This window comes from Pecten maximus, chromosome 6, assembly GCF_902652985.1.
Source record: "Pecten maximus chromosome 6, xPecMax1.1, whole genome shotgun sequence".
Classification (NCBI taxonomy): domain Eukaryota; kingdom Metazoa; phylum Mollusca; class Bivalvia; order Pectinida; family Pectinidae; genus Pecten; species Pecten maximus.
The window spans coordinates 11,247,887-11,267,196 of record NC_047020.1 but is presented as its reverse complement, the minus strand read 5'-3'; the positions used below and the strand labels follow the sequence as shown (position 1 = coordinate 11,267,196).

General features: G+C 35.4%; 2 protein-coding genes across 2 annotated transcripts; both read right to left on the bottom strand.

The window, feature by feature from the left end:
- Nucleotides 1-2,073: 2,073 nt before the first annotated feature.
- Nucleotides 2,074-3,629, bottom strand: LOC117328958 (toll-like receptor 1). The gene has a single exon (XM_033886594.1). The coding sequence runs from the start codon at nucleotides 3,511-3,513 to the stop codon at nucleotides 2,452-2,454; it is 1,062 nt and encodes a 353-aa protein (XP_033742485.1). The 5' UTR covers nucleotides 3,514-3,629; the 3' UTR covers nucleotides 2,074-2,451.
- On the bottom strand, nucleotides 3,613-11,972 carry LOC117330034 (leucine-rich repeat-containing protein 4C-like). The gene is made up of 2 exons (XM_033888253.1): nucleotides 11,937-11,972; nucleotides 3,613-4,609 (listed from the first exon to the last, which is right to left on the bottom strand). The coding sequence occupies exons 1-2, from the start codon at nucleotides 11,970-11,972 to the stop codon at nucleotides 3,635-3,637; spliced, it is 1,011 nt and encodes a 336-aa protein (XP_033744144.1). The 3' UTR covers nucleotides 3,613-3,634.
- Nucleotides 11,973-19,310: the final 7,338 nt, after the last annotated feature.

The window sequence follows — 19,310 nt, the reverse complement described above, 5'->3', positions numbered from 1 at the left end:
ATAAACTATCGGAATGATTTCATTTTTATTCATCGATTTATTTGTTTGTCCTCATTTATTTATTTATGAGTGTTCTTTATGCGTGTCGTAAGACTTTTACAACAAATCACATGTATTTATAAGTTATGCCACAAATGCCAAGTATCATTTTAACTGGTTAACGTTTTTTATATAAAAAAAAAAAAAAAAACAACATGTAATATGCCCATGGCAATATTTCCGATAAAGGTTTGTCCTATACATCTGAAATAATGAAAAAGATTGTGAATTTCATTTTCTATTTCTGTTCTATTTCTAAATAAAACGGACTACAGAATATAATTTTTGCGGCCAGATGGTTTGATTATCCGACTGACAACATGTATCCATATCTGTATGGATTACGTTCTAAACAGGTACATTTCTTACGGAAAGCGTTCGAAGCGATTTCCTATCAATATTAAATCAGTCTTTTTTTAAGATTTGAAAGTTTGGCAGAAGCTTTTTTAGTCATGTAATTTACTTGTTCTGTTAAAGTTCCATCATGAGAAAAAAATCCTATATGTATATGGTGTTTGACCCCAGTAACCGGAATGTCATTCATATATAGAACGGGCTGTTGGGGCTTGTTTAGTTTCCTACTAATCCAGAGTGATTCAGTTTTTTCAGGATTAAATTTAACCAACTAATTATCAGACCAGGTATGTCTTTTACCTAAAACTATCATTCAACAAGTCTGCACATCTAAGCGAAGTGTCTTGATTGATTTAAAGGGAGACATCTGCAAAAAAGGTTTTATCTTAGCATTAATACCATCGGCGATATCATTTACGTAAATTCAAAACAACAAAGGACCTTGTATTGACCCCTCAGGAACACCAGTCTTAATATCCATCCCATCGGAGGTCTTGCTATTTTTAACAATTATTTGCCTCCTATTGCTTAAAAAACAAGGAACAAAATACTGTTTAATGCTTACATTTGCTTTTTTCATATTCCTAATATTCGTATTTTCGTTTGAATGTAACTTTTTAATTCAAAGTTGTTGAAGTCTGTTCTGTTCAACATGTAGAACAGCCGACGGAATTGCCAATGGAATTTTGTCTAGCGACTTCCCCTGCAAAAGAAGTATAGTGCGTGAAAAAATCCCACAAAGACATTGATTTCTTAAATTTAAACAATCAATATTTGCAATTCATATTTTAAGCTATTTTCTGTCATATGATCGAAATCATTTGACCTCGCTTACTTTTCTAGAAAAAAGCGACGATAGAAAGCTAGGCTAATTAGCAACATGTGTTTTGCAGAATACTATGACCGTGTTATGGTATGGTATCAAAACACGGAACTAGCCTTAGTAATGACAATGCAGAACAAATATATCAAAATATGTTTATATTTATTTTGTTTGACGTCCTATTAACAGCCAGGGTCGTTTAAGGACGTGCCAGGACTCGCGTGGGTTTCGAACTCGCGAACCAGAGTGTGTCGGGACACCTTAACCACTCGGCCACTGCAGCCCCCTCGCAATATACTACCATTTTAACAGGAATTTTTTTTAAATATTTTTTTTTTTATTTTTAAAGACATTTTTAATACATAAATACATAGCCATCGTCATCATAATCTCATCATCATCATCATAATCATACTAATCATCCCAATAATCATTATCATCATAATCATCATACTTATAACCATCATAATCTCATCATCATCAGTCATCATCATAATAAACTTCATCATCATCATCATGATCTCATCATGATATCATCATCTCATAGTCATCATCATCATAATATCATCATCATCATCATCATCATCATCATCATCAGTGATCATCATGATAAACTTCATCATCATCATCATCATCATCATAATCATCATCATTATAATCTCATCATAATATCATCATCATCATCGTAGTCATCATCATCATCATATCATCATCATCATACCATCATCATCATACTAATCATACTAATCATCATATAATAATAGTAATAATCATCGTCATACTCATCAGAGAGAGAGAGAGACAGAGAGACAGAGAGAGAGAGAGAGAGACAGAGAGAGAGAGAGAGAGACAGAGAGAGAGAGAGAGATTTAAAAGTAGATTTTTTTTTTTTTTTTAGCTTGTGTGTTGGTTTATCGCACCGTGAGCCATTTTAGCGGTGGTATCATTGTGGAATCTGGTGATTACATCACTGAACAACATACGGGAGGCCCATATCATCCAGCATAATGAAATTAAAGTACCTTGCCACCTTCACAGGGAGCCTCGAAACATGCAGCTCGGGTTTTCATATGAGGTTACATAGGCCAAAACTCTAACCGACTGGGCTATCCTGTCCCCTTTCCAATGCCTTTCAATACCTGCTTCAAACCCTAAACATTTAAAGACTAATATTTGCGTAAATCGAATTGCCAGTTTGAAGCACAAACTCCAAATCAGTATTTTTCAGGATATGATCACTCATCAACGGGATTTTGAACGTGGATGTTCAATGCTGTTAATACTTTGGCCCATACTCTGCTCTGCCCGGCTTTCTCAACTGACCATTCGGTGTAGGTGACCGTGTCTAGAATCGCCCGTACAGAGGACGGAAGTATGACTGTGTTCAGTTCTTCCAGCAGTATCACAGTCAGCATTCCTGGACCCTCCTGTGCAGTTCTAGACTGTGTTAATGCAAGTTCAAATTTACACCATTCACTGTTTAGAAAGGCGCGGGATAACACGAGAATGATGTTCTTGCTTCGTTCAAAGCTTGTCGTGATATTGTCTAGAATGAAGTGGCCTACGTCAAAGTCTCGTTCATGTATGCACAGTCTACATCCAGATTTTTCTTCTAGTTCTGGCACCATATGATTGAAAATGAAATTCCGGTCGTCATTTGAATAGATAACGAAAGCGTCGTATTGATAATCAGCATCGTCGCGAATCCTTTTGTAACCGACTCTCCGTATTCCAAGGATGTGCAGCCAGTAGTTCAATCGGAACCGGAACTTATATGCCATCGATACAGCAATGAGGATGATAGCTGATGGAACAAAAATACCAATACAGATGTTTCTGACGAGTGGGTAATCCAAATTGGAACACATCTCCGAAGTAGGGTTGTAATCCTTCAACAACACATTGTTCATTTCTGGAGGAAACCTACATGTATACCTCAGAGGATAGTTGACGATTGTTGTATGTTTGGTAGATTTTATCCAGTCAAGGAACCATTTCAAGTCACACGTGCATGAAAATGGGTTATTTGTAATACAAAATCTCTCTAAAGAGTTCAGAAACCTTTCGGGAAAAGACGTTTTGTTGATAAGTTTTATGTTATTTCCGTCAAGGTATAATCGTCGTAATGATGTAAAATTGCCAAACACTTCCGGGTCGTCGTTCCAGCCACTTATGTAATTCCCAATTAATACAAGATATCTTAAGTTAGTCATCTGTTGGAAGACGTTACGAGGTAGTGCCTTAAGGAATGTATTTTGTAATATCAGTATCTGTAATTTTTTCAACGATGTAAACATTTCTCCTAGAGATTTAGAATCTGATGGTAAGAAGTTGCCTGTTAGCTCAAGCCTCAGGAGATTTGGTAGATCAGAAAATAGTTTGCTATACAACGATGGCGCCTTTTCAAATCTATATCGATTATCCATGAAGTATAGTTTCTTTGAGACTTGAGGAATTGAATGCAAACCCCTGTATCGATCTTAAATGATCACCGATGTGAGTCAGCGAGAGTTTTTCTAGTTTTGGTAGTTTCACAAATGTGTTGGTCCGTATAACTGTTATAGAGGTCCTGTCAAGATTAAGGTTTTGTAAAACCTGCAGACATTGAAATGAAGATCCATCTAGTTTTTGAAGATAGTTTTTCTGAAAGTCTAGAGTTTTGTATTTACCCGTGGGTTGTCCAGTTGGTCCACAGAATGATGGTACTTTACGGAAATTATTGTTGGCTAGGTTGATGTAAGAGATTGATGTAGATTCTAATCCTGTCAAGTTTAAGTCTAATAGTTGATTGTTTGATAAATCCAATCTTTTCAAAAACCGCAAATCCGAAAAATATGTCCCACTTATACTTTCTATTACATTGTCCCTAAGTGTTATTGATTGGATCGATGAGTTATGTAATCCTAAAAACATGTCACCTGGAATGGTCTCCCAGTGATTGGATTTCAGCTGAACAGTCTCTATTCTAGGTGTTAACAGCAAGATTGGAGAAATCATGTCTGGCTTTAATTCATAAGATCCACTGATCTCCAAAGTAGACAAGTTTGTAAGTTTGACAAATGCATCCGGGTCGATGATGCGGGTCAATGTGTCGACAAAATGTAATCTTATAACACGGATTAAAGTAAGATTGTACAAAAACTCCGCCGTTATATTTGGAAAGTTAGTTTTTGTAAATATAACATTTTGTGCATATGTGGGTAAAACTGGTATATACTTCATATCGCTTCCTGTACAGTTCACCAGCTTCGATTTAGGAGAACATTTGCACGTGATAAGAGGACACTGATCGATACGATACAATGTTTCACATTGATTACAAGTCTGGTAGAATACAAGCATGAAAAGGAGCGTTCCTAAATATTGATTCATGACGCCGCTCGAATGATGGACCTGCAATAAAACAATAAGACATTATTCATCATTAAATGATGAAATATATGATGTTTACATAATCTGAAGGGTACATGTATCTGAGATTTTCCAAATTACATCAGATACCCTAAGTTACTGATTAAGTCAAGGGAGAAAGTGATTGGAATCACACTGAACCATTCCTTTCATTGTGCCAGTATGCCTGGATTTGTTTTAATTTTTATTAGAATTACATGGGGTTAAAGTAACAATCATTTGTGAACAAAACAACACTAGCTTAAAATTTTCGATGCCGTTTTCCTTCATGTTTGATCGCGTTTGTTAGCTATTGGATAAACTAAATATCCTGATTTTGACCAAGCATTCAACCCAATACACCATTATATATTTACACAAACCCAAAACTTCTGCCAACAATTTTTTTCGAATTCCAAATCTTCTTCAAGAATTCAACATAAACTTTGAATTTGACATATCTCCCTATGGAATATACAGGCAATTGATTTTAACTTTACAATACATTTGCGAGGTAAGAGGTGTATTGCCCGAAGAATATAAATCCTCCTTTGGGGAATGTATGTCGAAATATCCTTCTCATACAAAACTTTACACAGATGGATCAAAACAAGGTGAGAATGTTGATGCAGCCTGTTGTACTGCTATTGTTTGCGCTTCAGCTTCGACAACCAGACGGCACCTTCATCTTTTTCCGTCGATGCATGTACCATTGGTTTGACCCTCCACCATATGCTATTTATATCCTACATGTCATTTATTGTCCACATGATAACAATATATTACACTCTATTGGAAGTGTAGCATCCTTGAGACATCTATTCCCAGTCAGAAAGATCATAGAGAGGAAATTCGTATATGTGACACTCGATTTCAAGGAGACAATTTTTCATTGAATGTTCCGATTTTGAGCACATTCGCGATAACTACATGTGTTTTCGAGTCCCGGATACGGATATGAAAAGTCATTTCAGTTCCAAGAATTCGTAGGTACTATTCAGTAATTTGAAAGTCATCAGTCTATCTTATAGACTCTGATGTCCCTTTTCCTACCTTATCCCCTTTGACGTTATAATGTACATCATCTATTCGTTGTCTCTTTCATTATTTTAGCCCCCTTTTAGTTCCGATGATCATCACTACCCATTTGTTTACTTAGGATATGTGCCGTTGAACAAAAATCAAACAAATGTATTCTCTCATTGTTATGTGCTTGATAATACTATAACCTATCTTTCGGTTACCCATGGAATTTTTTCAGATATTGAGAAAGCACGACAGTCGAAAAAATGTATTCCATCTTAACCAGTCCTTCCATTTAAGTTTGAGTTTGTATTCGTTTGATATGAGTACCCTGTCATAATTCTTGTTTTTTGTTTCGATCAGTATAATTAGACTTGTTAAACACATGTATATGAGTTTGATGCTGTTTTTTTAATTTATCATGAAATTGTATCTAATGAAATATCGCTATGATTTATTTTTTCCTGATAACCTTAATTCAGAGTCATCCACTTGTTCCCGTGTGTAACGACGACATTCATATTTAGTCTCGATGGTTTTCCGGTGATTCATCTATTCTTAAGTCAGTCAATTTAAATTGTGAGCCAATTTCTTCCGCCTCATTCATATTTTACTATTTTAAACTGTCGTTAAGAGCACAACTGCAAATCGTAAATATAAACGCTGATTTGTCGAGATATTGTTGGATGTTTCCGCATAATAAGTCTCAAATGACACATATACATTGCCTATGCTATCAAAGGATTAATATACTGATACAACTTCCCTAATCAATGATGCATGTGGAGGATATTATTGAGTTTCCTACAGTTTGCATCTCCTCTGATATCACTCGTTAATCCAATCTACCCCGATTGTACATGTATCATTATATTTACCAAAACTGAATAGGCAGTTGAATATTACAAATATTGTATGAGAATTACAGATTCCATTGAAATTCCAGAGATTGTGTTATAATTATCAAGATTGTATGTGGATTATAGACATTCTTTCAGAATTATAGAAATACGTGGGTGCCTTAAGAATATCAGATTAGTAACCAACATGGGTTCCAATACAAAAACAATATGTAGATCACAGAAATATATTAATTGACGTACAAATACACGGTGCATTATTTTAGATAATCTTGATAGCAATAGTTCTGTCCGAAATAGTATTTTAAATATCATCTAGCAGGAAAATCGAGGATTTCGTTAAAAGCCCAATCATATGTCAGGTCTAGGCATCCAGCTATGTTTCCTAAGTTGCCCCGTTCTGACGTTCTCAACCATTCGCTCATCATCGGAATATACACAGACATTTTCTCCAAAGAGCAAAGGAACGTGAACACTACCTAATTCATACTCCCATAAACTAATCATTTTCTCGAATTAACCTTATATACATGTACTCAAAATAAAGCATGCATAATTGTAACAAGTGACCAGTAAATATTTCTTAAAATTTAAACGCTTCACACTTACCTGCTTCGTCTTGAACCAGAAGGAAGAGGGATATCCCGTGCAGGTCGACGATGTGTCTATTCAAATGTTTATATGCTTTTCTTCCTGGTATGCAAGCATCATAACTTTTTTTACATCACTCCATACTTCCTGGCGTATCTTTTTTTAAATGTTTATTTGTAAATATCTTACACAGCCATAGCTATTTTGTTCTCGTTTACAGGTTAATGATTGATAATGCTCGTTCACCCGTGTCCTGTGACCTTACAAAAGTTACCTGTTATAGATTAATGCACTGTACAGGTCACCTGTTTTTGTCAATTTCAAGTTGCCATTGTATTTGGTCAAGACCTGTTGAAGAAGTTTCAAATAACTTCAGAAACAAATAGATACCTAGCTATACACATAAACAAACTATCTACTTTTCTACTTCTTTTAATAAATCTCGAATTGTATGATTTATATCGTCATTTGATTGAAATGATTGAATTGTGTTTGTAGATTATTGATTTATTGACGTGTTTACCTTGTGATTGTAAATTTTTGATTTATTCACGTCTTTACCTTTGTGATTGTAGAGTATTGATTTATTGACGTCTTTACCTTGTGATTGTAGATTATTTATTTATTGACGTCTTTTCCTTGTGATTGCAAATTATTGATTTATTGACGTCTTTACCTTTGTGATTGTAGAGTATTTATTTATTGACGTTTTTACCTTGTGATTGTAGATTATTGATTTATTGACGTCTTTACCTTGTGATTGTACATTATTGGTTTATTGACGTCTTTACCTTGTGATTGTAAATTATTGATTTATTCACGTCTTTACCTTGTGATTGTAGATTATTGATTTATTGACGTCTTTACCTTGTGATTGTACATTATTGATTTATTCACGTCTTTACCTTGTGATTGTAAATTATTGATTTATTCACGTCTTTACCTTGTGATTTTAGATTATTGATTTATTGACGTCTTTACCTTTGTGATTGTAGAGTATTGATTTATTCACGTTAATACCTTTGAACCTGTCGTCAGTTACACATTTACATTCCCTTTATTTAATCTAGGTCATTTGAACCTCAGAGTGAACTTCGTGTGGAACTGTGCTTGAACGAAACATTGTTCTGAAGTTATTACATCTCGAGTATGACAGTTGAATTCAGTCATTAAAGCGCTTGTTAGCGAAGAGGTAGTATCTCGATAATGTGGGTAAGCCAACGGTCCGAAATATTCATTCAAAGATCTATGTTAAGCATGTAAAAACATGACATGAACTTTCTTTACGCGGCCGTAATGTTGTTAGTAAAACGCGTCACGTTTATATAAAGATGTCATATTCTCTCAAAAGCTGTCCATACGGCAGTGTTAAACCTCTTACTGTTCGTTGTACATGTGTTGTAGTTGTTTTGTACCTGAAGATAAAACCTCAGTGAGATGTCTTATAATATCTATAAAATAAACACAGGAGTCGGACAGTTTTTTCGATAAGAATATACAATAATCTCTTTAAAATCAACTTAATACGCCATGTTTGATAATAAGTGAGGTATATTTACAGGTATTATCATATCTATATTGATGTGAAATAAGAATTTCGCGGAAACATTAACAATCTACAATCGATCGAAAAGACACCTTGTACAATATGTTACATTGTAATGTTAGCGAAACCTGTCAGATGTACCAAACCCAACACCCCTAATAGAAATTAATAGTTTTTTCTGAACACAGAATGAGTTTTTTATTGAAAGTCCCATTCACTAACATTCGTGCACCATTGAAATTCGGCCCTTCAGAAGTCATATTGTATAAAAACTTTCATGTGTAGGTTACAATTTACGAACATTGATTCTAAACATATTCAAAGATCGTTTTAGTCTGTGAATAGGATACAGTCATATATAAAATAGGATCATATTCCATAAAAGCGTGCTACTGGGTTTATAGTCACCTATAGACACACACATATATATATTTACATTCTGTGTTGCATTTGCCTATATGTCGTTAGTAAACCAAATTGTATTCATCAGAGTGTATACTACAATTTACAGTGATTCGGTCAGAGTAGGGATACAGCCCCAGGTGTTGCTGGTCAAAACAATGGTCCCCAGTTACATTCGGCCAGGAGAGATTTCGAATGCTAGCATTGATCTACGTAAACCACCACAAAAAAAAGCAACGCAAGTTATGAGAGTAAAAGTTAATAATAGAAAAAATGAAGTCGACCGACTCGACACAAAATTATTATAAGCTCTATTCCTGATCTATAGGAAGTAATCAAATTGTCACTGTCGTCACACAGGGGCTCGTTGTCGAATTGTCAGAAATGCTAGACACGACAACATTCCAGCCTTTTTTTTTTTTTTTAAATCTTGCGAAAAATCGGCAGTATCGACTTGGTTTCTGGTTGTGTATGCATACTGAATTCTAGTTATGTGGTTATTCACTGATGTCAAAGGCCTACCTTACTCCAAAATCGAGCCCCTGTGAAGTTGAACATCGTCTGCTAAGTTAGCGACACTGATGTGACCGGTTAGACTGGATTCTGTTTCTAATGAAATATCCTTGGAATCGTTTTCACCTACTGTCAAGACGACGTTCATTTAGAATTTAAGAGATGATATTCCTCTGAAAATAACGTAAATTCAGTCGATAGAAACATAAGTGTTTCCGAGGAATCGAGCCTGTCCTGTGCAGTACCCATTCAACGCCGCATCACTTCTAAATGTTAACCGTATACCATGCGCCGAAAAACGGCTTTATTTTTAAACAATCAGAAATTATGCAATTGTGAACAATTTGAAGATATCTAAAAACGTTTATAACATATAATATAAAGCCAAATTGTGCAAAAAACATTTCATGTGATTGCTATTGTTAACGACATGAGGGACTATATTATTCCTTCTGGAAATTTCGGCTGTTCCGGTATTTGAACTTGATGACGTCAGTGATAGGAGAAGCGGCAAATTTAAACGCGTCTTAAGCTACAGTAAATAAAATAAAATTATGAATGTAAATATAAGCATTGAACTGTTACCAAATGGTAGTATACAGTCGATATGAATACAATTTTGGTGACAGATAAATATTTCATGTCGCCCTAACGGGCGACATTCTATTCATCTGTCACCCAAATTGTATTCATATCGACTGTATACTACCATTTGGTAACAGTTCAATGCTTAAATATATCGGGAACTTACTCAGGAATATTTGTTTTCTTCTTGTTGCACACGGACAATCCTATAACCACTTTGAAGAGAGACTCCACATATCGGCAACATGTTATATATATATATTAAGTATACTAAGAGTGTGGTTTAAGTAATTCCAGTTTAAAAGAGAGTTCGTATAAAACCTCTTTTCTTCTGTTGTTAAAGTTAACAATGTTAATTCTCTGACCTTCACTTAACTTTGGTATGACATGCACTAGGTGTTAATCGATGACCAAGTAGTCCTAATAACTACAAAGGTACATTTAAGCATTAAACGGCTTTCAGTTGGCATTCATATTGACTATGAATGCCAACTGAAAGCCGTTCAATGCTTATATTTACCATCTGCGATTTTTTATTTGTCGTGCGATTTTTTTTTTTTTAATTTTCAATTTCATTTGGCAGTTCATAAGCTGGTGAACTCGCAACTGAATTGGTAAGGTTATATAGTGGCAGTGCCATACAATGGTAAATATTGTGATATGAATGTGAAAAACTAGACTTTTTCTATGGATACTGTAAATATACTTGATTTAACTAACGCAAATTTTAACGAAAACCCAAATTAAAAGAGATTAGCGGAATGATGAATCAGGCTGGATGATTCACGAAAGCATATGATATTTTTGGATTCAACTTCCACTCATCAACAGGATTTTGAACATGGGTGACCGTGTCTAGAATCGCCCGTACAAAGGACGAAAGTATGGATGTGTCCAATTCTTCCAGCAGTATCACAGGCAGCACTCCTGGACCCTACTGTGTAGTTCTGGACTGTGTCAATGCAAGTTCAAATTTACACTATTCGCTGTTTAGAAAGACAAGGGATAATATTGAATTATGTTCTTGCTTAGTTCAAGGTTTCTTGTGATATTGTTTAGAATAAAATTACCCACGTCAAAGTCACTTCATGTCTGCACAGTCTACATCCAGCTTTTCTTTCCAGTTCTCGGACCATATGATTGAAAATGAAGTATCTGTCGTCGTTTGAATTACAGTGTATTTACGAAAGCGTCAAATTTATAATCAGCATCGTCGCGAATCCTTTTGTAGCCGACTCTCTTTATTCCAAGGATGTGCAGCCAGTAGTTCAATCGGAACCGGAACTTATATGCCATCGATACAGCAATGAGGATGATAGCTGATGGAACAAAAATACCAATACAGATGTTTCTGACGAGTGGGTAATCCAAATTCGAACACATCTCCGAAGTAGGGTTTTATTCCTTCAACAACACATTGTTCATCTCTGGATGATACCTACATGTGTACCTCCGATGATAATTGATGATTGTTGTATGCTTTGTAGATTTTATCCAGTCTAGGAACCATTTCAGGTCACCCGTGCATGGAAATGGGTTATTAGTAATACAAAGTTTGTCCAAAGAGGTCAGAAATCATTCGGGAAAAGATGTTTTGTTGATAAGTTTTATGTTATTTCCGTCTAGGTATAAACTTCGTAGTGACGTTTAACGCCAAAACACTTCCGGGTCGTTGTTCCAGCCGCTCCTAGCCGTACATTGTATGGATACAACATGGTACATATTCATCAACACGTATAAACAGAAGAACCTACAAACCACGACTTAGTCATTCCTCAACTCAACATTCAATACAACATCTACTACATACCTTTACATTAAATTCTCGCTGGACCATTCCTGTCATCGTGCCAATAGGCCTGGATTTCTAAGGAATTCAGCATCTGAGGTGTGTATATGATTAAAGTAACAATTATATTAAAACAATACTAGCTGAAAATGAGAATATAATTCATGAACAACATAACAGATATTTATATTCATGAAGGGTAGAGGGGAAGGGGTTTATCTACACGTAACTAAAGTTCTAAATTGTCACTAACGTTTTGAATAAAAATGATAATGAACAATCATATTGTTTTAATTTTTTTTTAAATCATCAATTTAATTATTCGTATCATAAAAAGTATTTAATTATTTCAAAGTATTCAACTGATTGAAGTAGATATTGCAGCTACAAGACCCTCACAAACAAAAGTGAAAGTTACAATCTCAATCAGCACCGCGTGTGGCTTCCGCGAGCTGGTCATTGCAGATATCGTATGTTGTTGTTGTACAACATTTGCTGGGCGACCCTCGCGGCATGACAAGGTGCATTGTCATGGGTTAGAATCATTTCGCGGTTGCCCCTGATATGGAGTACTGCAACTAGCTGTAAGACGAAGCCGCCGTTCAATTTCCTCGAATACGAGTCTTTGTATGCATGGCAATACCCTAATAATCATTGATCCACCTCCAAACTGTCCCTCTGGATAAGGTATTCCGCTCAGCTTTCCTTCTTTACACTCTTTTGCTGCCATCGGCAGCATGGAGGTTGACTTTAATCTGTCAACAAAAAGAATATTGGCCCAGTCTACCTTTGTGAATCTAATTTCGGTTTCTCACAGTATTAACTCGTCTTCGATGTGTTCCACGTGTTGTTCTTGCTGTTTGCGCAACTGCGGTAAATCTTGATGCTATGATGAGAAATGAAATTTAATTCATATCATTTACAGTTTAATGTTGATCTGAGATGAGACTGTCTTATATTTCTTTCCTGAAGAGCGGACGTACCTCTTCGTCTTTGTTGGCGTCTAAGGTCGATATCTGTGCCAGTTTGTTGGTAATTCCTCGAGAAATTCAAGATGGTAAAGAGTGAACTGTTTAACATTCGGGCAACCTATAACATCAACCAAACAATTATCAAGCATGTATCGTGTTAAACTATGTGAATAATATGAATTGAAATGTATTTCTCATCATAGTATGTACTTGTCTGTCTCGAAGAACTGGCAGCTTTTAACATTCCAACTGCAATCCCCCTTTCTTCCTTGGTCAGTCTTCCCATCTTAAATGGTTTTTTTTTCTAATGCCGAAACACAGAGAGACGACACGTTTAATACAACGATATCTGGGTACAAGCGCACGTGCATTACACAGTTATAATAGGAAAGGGTGCGAAAATCACGGTTGACTGAGCCATACATTCAGAAAAGGCAAGGTAGTAAATTATATTATATACCATATATAAAAGTGACCACTTAGAATTTTGGTTGAGTGTATGTGACATCCATCTTTCTTTGTTTGATTGATGAGAGGTATTAGGTAGGTTATATCTATGTGAGACTTCTCTCACTTTGTTTTATTGATGAGAGGTATTAGGTAGGTTATATCTATGTGAGACTTCTCTCACTTTGCTTTATTGATGAGAGGTATTAGGTAGGTTATATCTATGTGAGACTTCTCTCACTTTGCTTTATTGATGAGAGGTATTAGGTAGGTTATATCTATGTGAGACTTCTCTCACTTTGTTTTATTGATGAGGGGTATTAGGTAGGTTATATCTATGTGAGACTTCTCTCACTTTGCTTTATTGATGAGAGGTATTAGGTAGGTTATATCTATGTGAGACTTCTCTCACTTTGCTTTATTGATGAGAGGTATTAGGTAGGTTATATCTATGTGAGACTTCTCTCACTTTGTTTATTGATGAGAGGTATTAGGTAGGTTATATCTATGTGAGACTTCTCTCACTTTGTTTTATTGATGAGAGGTATTAGGTAGGTTATATCTATGTGAGACTTCTCTCACTTTGCTTTATTGATGAGAGGTAGAGGTAGGTTATATCTATGTGAGACTTCTCTCACTTTGTTTTATTGATGAGAGGTATTAGGTAGGTTATATCTATGTGAGACTTCTCTCACTTTGCTTTATTGATGAGAGGTATTAGGTAGGTTATATCTATGTGAGACTTCTCTCACTTTGTTTTATTGATGAGAGGTAGAAGGTAGGTTATATCTATGTGAGACTTCTCTCACTTTGTTTTATTGATGAGAGGTATTAGGTAGGTTATATCTATGTGAGACTTCTCTCACTTTGCTTTATTGATGAGAGGTATTAGGTAGGTTATATCTATGTGAGACTTCTCTCACTTTGTTTTATTGATGAGAGGTAGAAGGTAGGTTATATCTATGTGAGACTTCTCTCACTTTGCTTTATTGATGAGAGGTAGAGGATAGGGGTATATCTATGTGAGACTTCTCTCACTTTGTTTTATTGATGAGAGGTATTAGGTAGGTTATATCTATGTGAGACTTCTCTCACTTTGCTTTATTGATGAGAGGTATTAGGTAGGTTATATCTATGTGAGACTTCTCTCACTTTGTTTTATTGATGAGAGGTATTAGGTAGGTTATATCTATGTGAGACTTCTCTCACTTTGCTTTATTGATGAGAGGTAGAAGGTAGGTTATATCTATGTGAGACTTCTCTCACTTTGTTTAATTGATGAGAGGTATTAGGTAGGTTATATCTATGTGAGACTTCTCTCACTTTGTTTTATTGATGAGGGGTAGAGGATAGGGGTATATATACGAGACTTCTCTCACTTTGTTTTATTGATGAGAGGTATTAGGTAGGTTATATCTATGTGAGACTTCTCTCACTTTGTTTTATTGATGAGAGGTATTAGGTAGGTTATATCTATGTGAGACTTCTGTCACTTTGTTTTATTGATGAGAGGTATTAAGGTAGGTTATATCTATGTGAGACTTCTCTCACTTTGTTTTATTGATGAGAGGTATTAGGTAGGTTATATCTATGTGAGACTTCTCTCACTTTGTTTTATTGATGAGAGGTATTAGGTAGGTTATATCTATGTGAGACTTCTCTCACTTTGTTTTATTGATGAGGGGTATTAGGTAGGTTATATCTATGTGAGACTTCTCTCACTTTGTTTTATTGATGAGAGGTATTAGGTAGGTTATATCTATGTGAGACTTCTCTCACTTTGTTTTATTGATGAGGAGGTAGAAGGTAGGTTATATCTACGTGAGACTTCTCTCACTTTGCTTTATTGATGAGGGGTATTAGGTAGGTTATATATATGTGAGACTTCTCTCACTGTTTTATTGATGAGAGGTAGAAGGTAGGTTATATCTATGTGAGACTTCTCTCACTTTGCTTTATTGATGAGAGGTATTAGGTAGGTTATATCTATGTGAGACTTCTCTCACTTTGCTTTATTGATGAGAGGTATTAGGTAGGTTATATCTATGTGAGACTTCTCTCACTTTGTTTTATTGATGAGAGGTATTAGGTAGGTTATATCTATACGAGACTTCTCTCACTTTGCTTTATTGATGAGAGGTAGAAGGAAGGTTATATCTATGTGAGACTTCTCTCACTTTGCTTTATTGATGAGAGGTATTAGGTAGGTTATATCTATGTGAGACTTCTCTCACTTTGCTTTATTGATGAGAGGTATTAGGTAGGTTATATCTATGTGAGACTTCTCTCACTTTGTTTTATTGATGAGAGGTAGTAGGTAGGTTATATCTATGTGAGACTTCTCTCACTTTGCTTTATTGATGAGAGGTATTAGGTAGGTTATATCTATGTGAGACTTCTCTCACTTTGTTTTATTGATGAGAGGTATTAGGTAGGTTATATCTATGTGAGACTTCTCTCACTTTGTTTTATTGATGAGAGGTATTAGGTAGGTTATATCTATGTGAGACTTCTCTCACTTTGTTTTATTGATGAGAGGTATTAGGTAGGTTATATCTATGTGAGACTTCTCTCACTTTGTTTTATTGATGAGAGGTATTAGGTAGGTTATATCTATGTGAGACTTCTCTCACTTTGCTTTATTGATGAGAGGTATTAAGTAGGTTATATCTATGTGAGACTTCTCTCACTTTGTTTTATTGATGAGAGGTATTAGGTAGGTTATATCTATATGAGACTTCTCTCACTTTGCTTTATTGATGAGAGGTATTAGGTAGGTTATATCTATATGAGACTTCTCACACTTTGCTTTATTGATGAGGGGTATTAAGGTAGGTTATATCTATGTGAGACTTCTCTCACTTTGTTTTATTGATGAGAGGTATTAGGTAGGTTATATCTATGTGAGACTTCTCTCACTTTGTTTTATTGATGAGGGGTATTAGGTAGGTTATATCTATATGAGACTTCTCACACTTTGCTTTATTGATGAGGGGTATTAGGTAGGTTATATCTATGTGAGACTTCTCTCACTTTGTTTTATTGATGAGGGGTATTAGGTAGGTTATATCTATATGAGACTTCTCACACTTTGCTTTATTGATGAGAAGTATTAGGTAGGTTATATCTATATGAGACTTCTCTCACTTTGCTTTATTGATGAGAGGTATTAAGTAGGTTATATCTATGTGAGACTTCTCTCACTTTGCTTTATTGATGAGAGGTAGAAGGTAGGTTATATCTATGTGAGACTTCTCTCACTTTATTGATGAGAGGTATTAGGTAGGTTATATCTATGTGAGACTTCTCTCACTTTGCTTTATTGATGAGAGGTATTAGGTAGGTTATATCTATGTGAGACTTCTCTCACGTTATTGATGAGGGGTAGAGGATAGGGGTATATATACGAGATTCCTCTCACTAAATTTCTGTACCTACAACTTCAATTTTCTTACCCTGCATCCTTCCACTGTTTCCTTTAAAAAGATTCAGAAATGTCCATGTACCTTATTGCTCTAAGTACTTGCAACGTTAGTTTCATTTCGTATTTCGATTGTATTAAAACAGTTCGTTCATCGTCTTATTTGATTATTATTTCAAATTGTATTCCTATCTCAGTCACATATTGTATAGGATACATGTCACCTAGTCACATGTTATATAGGATACATGTCACACGGTCACATGTTATATAGGATACATGTCACACAGTCACATGTTAAATAGGATACATGTCACACAGTCACATGTTAAATAGGATACATGTCACACAGTCACATGTTATATAGGATACATGTCACACTGTCACATGTTATAGGATACATGTCACGCGGTCACATGTTATAGGATACATGTCACGCGGTCACATGTTATAGAGTATACATGTCACACGGTCACATGTTATATAGGATACATGTCACACAGTCACATGTTATATAGGATACATGTCACACGGTCACATGTTATAGAGAATACATGTCACACAGTCACATGTTATATAGGATACATGTCACGAGGTCACATGTTATATAGGATACATGTCACACGGTCACATGTTATAGAGAACACATGTCACACAGTCACATGTTATATAGGATACATGTCACACAGTCACATGTTATATAGGATACATGTGACGCGGTCACATGTTATATAGGATACATGTCACACAGTCACATGTTATATAGGATACATGTCACACAGTCACCTGTTAACTAGGATAAATGTCACACGGTCACATGTTATAGAGAATACATGTCACACGGTCACATGTTATAGGATACATGTCACGCGGTCACATGTTATAGAGCATACATGTCACACGGTCACATGTTATATAGGATACATGTCACACAGTCACATGTTATATAGGATACATGTCACACGGTCACATGTTATAGGGAATACATGTCACACAGTCACATGTTATATAGGATACATGTCACGAGGTCACATGTTATATAGGATACATGTCACACGGTCACATGTTATAGAGAATACATGTCACACAGTCACATGTTATATAGGATACATGTCACACAGTCACATGTTATATAGGATACATGTCACACAGTCACATGTTATATAGGATACATATCATACAGTCACATGTTATATAGGATACATGTCACACAGTCACATGTTATATAGGATACAGGTCACGAGGTCACATGTTATATAGGATACATGTGACGCGGTCACATGTTAAATAGGATACAGGTAACGCGGTCACATGTTATATAGGATACAGGTAACGCGGTCACATGTTATATAGGATACATGTCACACAGTCACATGTTATATAGGATACATGTCACACAGTCACATGTTATATAGGATACATGTCACACGGTCACATGTTATATATGATACATGTCACACAGTCACATGTTATATAGGATACATGTCACGAGGTCACATGTTATATAGGATACATGTCACACAGTCACATGTTATATAGGATACATGTCACACAGTCACATGTTATATAGGATACATGTCACACAGTCACATGTTATATAGGATACATGTCACACTGTCTCATGTTATATAGTATACATGTCACACAGTCACATGTTATATAGGATACATGTCACGAGGTCACATGTTATATAGGATACATGTCACACAGTCACATGTTATATAGGATACATGTCACATAGTCACATGTTATATAGGATACAGGTAACGCTGTCACATGTTATAGAGAATACATGTCACATACACAATACACCTAACTGTCAAACAATACACCTAACTGTCAAACAATAGCCTAACTGTCAAACAATACACCTAACTGTCAAACAATAACCTAACTGTCAAACAATACACCTAACTGTCAAACAATAACCTAACTGTCAAACAATAAACTGTCAAACACTATGCCTGTCACACAATACACCTAACTCTCACACAATACACCTAACTCTCACACAATACACCTAACTCTCACACAATACACCTAACTCTCATCATAAAACACCTACTGGCTGTATAATAAATGACAATACATCAAACTGTTGTTGAAATGGTAATCAATTAATGACATACATTTGTAACAGTTATATTTAGTCGACATTAAATAAAGCAATTATCAATCTTTATCATTGAAATGTAGCAAAGATGTCTTACAATTAATGCCACTGATGTCATGACACATCTTGTACTGATGCCATTCCCTTGATCTAAATAGTAATCATTTCTGTAAGATTCACTTCCTTTGGCATTAGAAAGTATCGTAACCACTGGAATACCAAGCAGTTGCCATGTAGTCGAGATAAGTACTTTTACAATGTTTTTATTGTTATTTTTGGTGAAGAAGTCTGATGTGCATCCTGAATCACTCTTTCATTCTCAACATCATTATCTACAAAGACTAAGAGAGAGAGTGGGAGAGAGGGGCAGACAGACAGACAGACAGACAGAGAGAAGAGAGACGTTCTGCTCTAGCGATAAACTAAATTTAGAGCCACGTAAC